Source organism: Hyalella azteca, unplaced genomic scaffold (genome assembly GCF_000764305.2).
Source record: "Hyalella azteca isolate HAZT.00-mixed unplaced genomic scaffold, Hazt_2.0.2 contig1805, whole genome shotgun sequence".
NCBI lineage: Eukaryota > Metazoa > Arthropoda > Malacostraca > Amphipoda > Hyalellidae > Hyalella > Hyalella azteca.
In genome coordinates, this window is record NW_025932104.1 from 1 (window position 1) to 8,489 (window position 8,489).

The window sequence follows — 8,489 nt, forward strand, 5'->3', positions numbered from 1 at the left end:
GGCTGAGTACCAGCTGGTGAGTACCACCTACAACGGGTGAGTGGTTCATGTAAGGACTGGTAGGAAAACCTGTCATTATTTTGACCCACTTGTGGCATAACTTGTGGGTCAGCTGTGAGTTTTACCCACAATTTTCTCTTACTAAATTAGAGAGAATTTTCCTAATAAAATTGAGTGTTTGTAAAGACTGCTTTATCAGCAAAATTCATGATTATTTGTGCAAACACTCGAAGATATGTAAAAAATGTGACGGCAAATGTGACTGCCAGTTTCTTTATATTCTTACAAGCCTTCTTCTTCAATCAGCGAGCATACGCTATTGTTCATATTAATATTATAATATTATTTACTTATGATGTATTTGGTGCTACAAAAGATGTAGTTCTGGTATCTTTATTGCCCACTATTCACGTTCAATAGCTGGTAGACTTTTTTACAGTTGTCAGTTATGAAACACCAGAGTGTGTCAACTGATCTCAAAATTCCATTGTAATTAAAGTTCCATTTTCAGATTGACAGCGTCGCCTATTTTTTCGATAACTTGGACAGAATATCCATGCACGTGAGTAATTACTTTGAAATCATGTTGTTATTGAGCAAATGTGCAAATTTTAAGTTTAATTTCCATGAAGTTTTTACGTAATTTTACCTTTTGATCGTTGAGGAATTTTGAGATTTTATTTTGCCTGAGATTATAATGAGAATAAGGAAGATATTGAATGGGAACCCAAGTTCTAAGTTGGTCACCACAACTCTGTATATTTCAAAAGTTTCACCAATATATTTGTATATTATGTTGATTTATATGAATACAGGCACAGCAGTCACTTTTAAGTCCCGTGTTGACATTATTTTATATATGTCTCACCTGATGTCTCCTGCATTAACACGTCATTATGTAACTGTGTAAGCAAAATTAAGATCCCTTTTGAATTACTACATTTATAACCTTCAAAAATAAAAGAGTCTCATCCTATGAACATTTGACTGCAATTTTGGTACGCAAGTGCCATGTATGTTTAAGTACAAATATGGTACGCAAGTGCCATGTATGGTTAAGAACAAATATGGTATGCAGGTGCCAAGTATGTTTAAGTACAAATATGGTACGCAAGTGCCATGTATGGTTAAGAACAAATATGGTATGCAGGTGCCAAGTATGTTTAAGTACCAATATTTGGTGGTATCATAAGCACTTGGTCGTACCATAAAGATTTGCATGACAATGGGATGTTCACAGAACTCCAGGATAATCAACAGTGATAATTCCACGAATGACAACTACTTCAAGATAAGCCTTAAATATTAATTTCTCATTCGGTGTACCATAGTGTTGCATGAAGATAATGAAGTGGCAAGCCCCAATTATAGTATATGATCTGATGGGGAATATTATCATCACATCTGAGGGGGAATATTATCATCACATCTGAGGGGGAATATTATGCAAAAAAAGTGATAACTATATCGAAAGTTTAACCCATACCCTCCCCTTCTCTTAGTATCCCTAACATCCTTGGTATCCTTATTCCTTAGTATCCCTAATATCCTTAGTATCCTTAATATCCTTAGTATCCCTAATATCCTTAGTATCCCTAATATCCTTAGTATCCTTAATATCATTAGTATCCTTAATATCATTAGTATCCTTATTATCCTTAATATCCTCAGTATCCTTAATGTCCTTAGTATCCTTATTAGCCTTAGCATCCTTAATATCCTTAGTATCCGTAATATCCTTACTATCCTTAGTACCCTTAGCATGTATTTCGGACGTAGCAGTCCCAGGCCACACGGAGGTCCGCCACTATACTATCCCTCCGACCTCTGCACCAGTAACATGTTATCAAAACCTCATCCCGCCCCTCCTGGATATTAAAAATCCTTTCACCCACAGGACTACAGACCTGTAGATATTAAAAATCCTTCTCTCACAGGACTACAGACCTGTTGTCATTAAAAATCCTTCTCTCACAGGACTACAGACCCGTGGACAGTGACGTGGTACACGCACGGCGCGCCACGAAGAGCATCACGGAGTTCTGCATGAGCATCAACAAGGTGCCGTTCTTGTTCGTGGACGTGGGGGGGCAGCGCACGCAGCGCCAAAAGTGGTTCCAGTGCTTCAGGAGCGTCACGTCCGTCCTCTTCATGGCCTCGTCCTCGGAGTGGGACCAGAGACTGCTCGAGGATAGGTTAGTGTGGTGGTACTTGCCTTGGTACTGGACTTGATACTGAGTTTAATAATTAGATTCATACTTGACTTAATACTTAGCTTGATAATTGACTTAATACTGCGCTTTGTTCTGCGTTTAATTGTCTGCCACTGTCTGTTGTAGAACAACAACATTCCTGTTCTAACGCCTGCATTTGTTGCAGAACAACGAACCTCCTGTTCTGACGTCTGCTTCTGTTGCAGAACAACGAACCTCCTGTTCTAACGTCTGCTTCTGTTGCAGAACAACGAACCTCCTGTTCTAACGNTGAGTATAGTGCACTGCTGCTCTGACTTTGTGGTGAGTATAGTGCACTGCTGCTCTGACTTTGTGGTGAGTATAGTGCACTGCTGCTCTGACTTTGTGGTGAGTATAGTGCACTGCTGCTCTGACTTTGTGGTGAGTATAGTGCACTGCTGCTCTGACTTTGTGGTGAGTATAGTGCACTGCTGCTCTGACTTTGTGGTGAGTATAGTGCACTGCTGCTCTGACTTTGTGGTGAGTATAGTGCACTGCTGCTCTGACTTTGTGGTGAGTATAGTGCACTGCTGCTCTGACTTTGTGGTGAGTATAGTGCACTGCTGCTCTGACTTTGTGGTGAGTATAGTGCACTGCTGCTCTGACTTTGTGGTGAGTATAGTGCACTGCTGCTCTGACTTTGTGGTGAGTATAGTGCACTGCTGCTCTGACTTTGTGGTGAGTATAGTGCACTGCTGCTCTGACTTTGTGGTGAGTATAGTGCACTGCTGCTCTGACTTTGTGGTGAGTATAGTGCACTGCTGCTCTGACTTTGTGGTGAGTATAGTGCACTGCTGCTCTGACTTTGTGGTGAGTATAGTGCACTGCTGCTCTGACTTTGTGGTGAGTATAGTGCACTGCTGCTCTGACTTTGTGGTGAGTATAGTGCACTGCTGCTCTGACTTTGTGGTGAGTATAGTGCACTGCTGCTCTGACTTTGTGGTGAGTATAGTGCACTGCTGCTCTGACTTTGTGGTGAGTATAGTGCACTGCTGCTCTGACTTTGTGGTGAGTATAGTGCACTGCTGCTCTGACTTTGTGGTGAGTATAGTGCACTGCTGCTCTGACTTTGTGGTGAGTATAGTGCACTACTGCTCTGACTTTGTGGTGAGTATAGTGCACTGCTGCTCTGACTTTGTGGTGAGTATAGTGCACTATAATGCTCCTTTTTTTGGCTGGTATAGTGCACTAATTTCTATGTCTTGTGTCACTCATCAACATTAAAATGCTATTAATTATTCTTAAAGAATCCCAATTGTCAACGTCGCAGCTATGGGATGCTGCTGCTTTATAGGCTTCTGTTATTAATGGTTTTCCTGCTGTTACAGCTGCTTATGGTGCTCTATTTAATGCTATTAATGCTGCTGTTGACCTTATGACCTTATGATGAGTTCGGGACTTCCTAGTCCCCGGTCACGCTGATGCGCCGCCTTCGTCGTCCTCCGTCTCCGAGTCGTCGTCGGATGTAACGTTGGACGTGTTCCGTCTATTTGCCCTCCTTTGGGCACGCTGATGCAAGATGCTGTTGCTTGTCACTTGCTGATGGTAGTTTCCCATTACTGGACAGTCCGGGATCTTGTTCAACCACTTGTCCAGTTGTCTCTTGAATGTTGCAAGGGTAAACTCCCCTCATCTCAGTGCTTTTGGCAAGGCATTAAAGAGCCTCGGTCCTACCACGGACAGTGATCCCTCACGAAGAGTCTGTACTATGGCCGCGGCTCGGTTATTAAATGGGGGAATCCTGCACAGTCTCCCCTTCCTTTCATTGTGACGTGTCACTATTCTGGAGGTCTGCTGTTGCAGGGTAACTGGCTATTTACAGCTGTTAACGCTGCTTATGGTGCTCTATTTACAGCTGTTAACGCTGCTTATGGTGCTCTATTTACAGCTGTTAACGCTGCTTATGGTGCTCTACTTACAGCTGTTAACGCTGCTGTTGTTGCAGGGTAACGGGCACGACGAGGTGCAGGTGCAGCAGTTTATCCTGGACAAATTCGTGGCGCTGCGACGACACGCTGAGCGCCAGCCGCTGTTCCATCACTTCACCACAGCTGTGGACACTCATAACATCGCTGTGGTGTTCGCATCTGTCAAGGACACCATACTGCAGCGTAATCTGGTCACCCTTATGTTGCAGTGATGTTTGTGGTGATGTTACATCACTTCACCACAGTCGTGGACCATAAAATCATAGTGATGATGAATCTTTTGATATTTTGTTGTGGTTATGGTATGTTACAATGATGTTAATTCAGTGATGTTTTGTTGCAATGATGTTATGTTACAGTGACGTAATCATACAATGATGTAAAAATTCAATGATATTATGTTGCGGTGATAGTTGTTGCAGTTATGTTGCATCGCAATACTGTTGCGTTGCATTGTTGTGTTGAAACGGTTACTTATTGTGCTAAATCCTGGGGTTCCTACAGCATAAATCCCAAGTCTGATATTTCGTGGTATAGTACCTACTTAATCTCTACGATAATTACCCGATGGGTTAGAAATTTTGGGAATGATTTCAGAATCTCGAATGCAGTGTTTCGGAATCTCGCCTGCAGTGTTTCAGAATCTCGCCTGCTGGTGTTTCAGAATCTCGCCTGCAGTGTTCCAGAATCTCGCCTGCAGTGTTCCAGAATCTCGCCTGCAGTGTTCCAGAATCTCGCCTGCAGTGTTTCAGAATCTCGCCTGCAGTGTTTCAGAATTTCGCCTGCAGTGTTTCAGAATTTCGCCTGCAGTGTTTCAGAATTTCGCCTGCAGTGTTTCAGAATCCAATTAATACAATGTAGAAACATTTTATTACGATCTGATATCGATATTTTTGGTAAAAATACTGCTGCAGACGTCTCAACATGTTGGAAACACGTCTCGTGCATGCAGTTGGTCGTTAACTCGTTATGTTGACCTATGCTTATGTTGGTTGGTTCGATTTGTATGCTCAGTACAGTCTGTGTTCTATGCAATTGTATTGTTCAGCAGCTGGGAATTAGGAAATGTTTTGACAAAAATGGGCTTAAGTTTATTAGTATTCATTCCTGGCCATTTAGGTTACTTTGTATTTTTAAAATAACTTTTTAATTTAGTTCTTAATTCAGATGCTTAGCTATTGATACTGTCACTACACTTGTTGAATGGCCATGTTGGGTATTTCAACTTTCTGTTATTTTATAATCTGTTTGTCAATTTCTATACCGAAGTTCTTACCTCTTAATTAATTCTGTTATTCAGAATTAGTTTCTTTTACACCGAGCATGTTAACAGAGACAACATATACAAAGGGAAAACAGGCACAATAAAAAGATATATCAGTGCTCAATTGCTTCCGTAGTGTTATTCCTAACCTACAAAGTGCGCTGTTTAGACGGTAAATGGGTTAATAATGGGGTAAATGGGTTAATAATGGGGTAAATGGGTTAATTGAAGACAACTTGAATGGTTGTTTCTGCCATTATTCATGTGAACAAGACGTTGATAATGAGAAATATGTGATACATTTTTCGATGTTGCTTTAAGTAGCGAAATATTTGGCCCATGTTGATAAAAATTGATTTAATACCTATGTGTTTGAATGAATAATATAAAACTCACGGGTGCGTAATGTAGATTTAAATCAAGAGTATAAACATGCGTAAGAATATCAGGAGAGCGTTTCAATGTTTTAATCTCGACCACAACTTTCGTTGTTGCTCTTTTGATTTTAATTTAATTGACGTTGTTTAGGATGTCAAATTATTTCTGATGTAAAATGTCCTGAGATCTTTTGTTAATCTGTGTGATTGTTTTTGTGAAAAAATGGTTAATGCCTTTAACGGCTGTTGAACACAGTTGTAAAAAATAATGGTTAATATTGTCCAAATAGTGACACAACACAAATTCTTCCCCAGAGCTCGAATAGAGAGCGAGCGTATCACTGATACGGCCTTTTGCCTTACGAAACTGAGTCAGGATGACCCACCCAAGGGCAAAAAGTGCATCGTTATTTACACTCATTTCTCTGCGTGTTACTTGCAACTTTAATCCTTTTATCTGCCGTTGCATTAACCGTTATCCCAACCGTTCGAACCTAATATATCTGCCCCCTCAGGGGGGACTTCTGACGGGTGTCTGTGCGCGTCAGAAGTCCTATGGGATTTCGCGTTCCTAGGGGGATTGTTCCTGAGCGCCCCACCGCTGAGCTCGCGGTGACTTTGAGATGCTAACGCTGCTTCTTTCGAGCCAGCTTCAGCGGGCTGGACAATTGAGACCTTCCGCCCCTTGTGGGTGATGAATAATTGAGACCTTCCACCTCTATGGTGATGTTCATCTTGACTTTCGGTGCGAGATAGCTAAATAGCTGAAGCGCTAGTAAACATTTGGCCACTAAACTAATTAATATATCTGCGGTTACATTACCAGTTATTAACCGTTACATTAACCGCTCGAACCAAAAGGCCGGGTAACGATAGTTACAGTCACTAAACAGAGGGATAATATTTATTAATTATATTTAACATCTGGATTATGATAACATTTCCTGTATTTTTATGCTTAGTTGCGGCAAATTTTTTGATTACTTAACAGTTTTGAAATCATTGCAAAAAATTCTTTAACTATGACTCTTAGTCGTAATATTGTATGTCTGCTGTTGTTCAATGAATGATTTCTTATTTATTTAGGTTTTCGCTTGCAACAGATTTTTTCATGGTCAAACATTGCCTTGTCATTCCATTATATTCATGGGAGCTTGGATGATGTAGCATGTATAATCATTATACAAATGGTAGCTCCGATGACTTGAACTATATTATTTGTCATTGTAATTAAATCATTCAATCATCCTCAATATTTGAATATGTTTTTTTGTGTCACTTGTGAATTGAGACTCGTCGAATTTGGTTGATTTTTTTTTATGCAATTGTGGAGTTAAGAAATGATGGATGATAGCGAGCATTATCATGTTATTCATTTTGTGGTGGAATGGTGATGTTAAAAAATTATGTATGATAGCGATCGTTATCGTGTTATTCATTTTACGATGTAATGGTGATGTTAACAAATGATGACAACCCAGAATTTCCCTGCACTGTTGATGGGATTATGTAGTAGATGTGCCTGATGAATGAGCTAAATTTGTGATGATGAATTTGGCAATTTCGTATTATTTATTGTGATAATCTTGTAATTGTGAATTTATTAATTTCTTAGTGATAAATGGGATTGTGAATGTGGGAAATTCATGATTGTGAATATTGTGTTCACCATTGCAGACGCGTGTGTGCTTCTATGTATTGTCATTATAAGCCAGCCCAGTTCATTGTTTGGGAAAACATTTAATGAAATTTTGAATAGTTGAATATTTTAAAATATGATCTTAGCTTTACCAAGCGAGTCAAGTTGTTTGCCACAAATCCAGAACCTCTCAAAATTGTAGGTGTTAATGTCTCAAATATTGCAAAAGTTAACCAGAGATATATTTTCTTTACAACGTATGTGTATAAACGTTGACATCTTATCGTTTTGGCTTTATTGAAACGTCTTGAGTTTACGTTTTTATTGTCTTGGGTGGTACCGCAACTTGCATTTTTGTAATAGTTCTTTCAAACACCAAGTCTAATTATGAACATTATAAATTAATACTGACTATGAGACTCGTAATTGCACAAAGAAATGTATGTTATGTCCCTCACCCTCTGCTTGTCAACCGAGATCGTGTAGGGTTATCATAAAATGAAAGTTAAGTTTAGTTCTTATAAGAGTCAAGTTGTGTGTCAAGGTAACTCATTAATTTTCAATTATTGGATCAATGGTCGCATATATTTCATGGCACAAGAGCTACCATTCCTGATATATTGAGTTGGTGTCAAGCTTGACTGGAAAATGTGTACAAGATTCGGATTAATAATCTCTTGTGGCTCAATTAACCCTTTTGGGTTAAATTTTAACCTCACATTATTACAATGTGTTAAAAATTCGGGTTAATAATCTCCTGTGGCTAAATTAACCCCTTTGGGTTAAATTTTTATCCTCAGATTATAACAATGTGTAAAAAATTCGGGTTAATGATCTCCTGTGGCTAAATTAACCCTTCTGGGTTAAATTTTTTACCTCAGATTATAACTTAGTTGTATTCGAAGTTGTGATAGGCTGGTGGTTTATTATAGCCTGCATTTATCACTTGTTAGGCACCCGAATGTAAGGGCTAACTGATCTATTGTGGCAGTTAAATAGGCGGAAATGTAATAGGCTAACTGATCTATTGTAGCAGTTAACGGAGGG

The 8,489-nt window shown here is 39.5% G+C and overlaps 1 protein-coding gene across 1 annotated transcript; it reads left to right on the forward strand.

Annotated features, from left to right (window-relative positions):
• Positions 1-4: 4 nt before the first annotated feature.
• On the forward strand, positions 5-4,798 carry LOC108677462 (guanine nucleotide-binding protein subunit alpha homolog; the record flags this gene model as incomplete). The annotated part of the gene is made up of 5 exons (XM_018165679.2): positions 5-16; positions 512-562; positions 1,978-2,199; positions 2,460-2,516; positions 4,180-4,798. Coding segments are annotated over 5 exons (537 nt in total), but the record flags the coding sequence as incomplete, so codon positions are not given.
• Between the last annotated feature and the right edge of the window lie 3,691 nt (positions 4,799-8,489).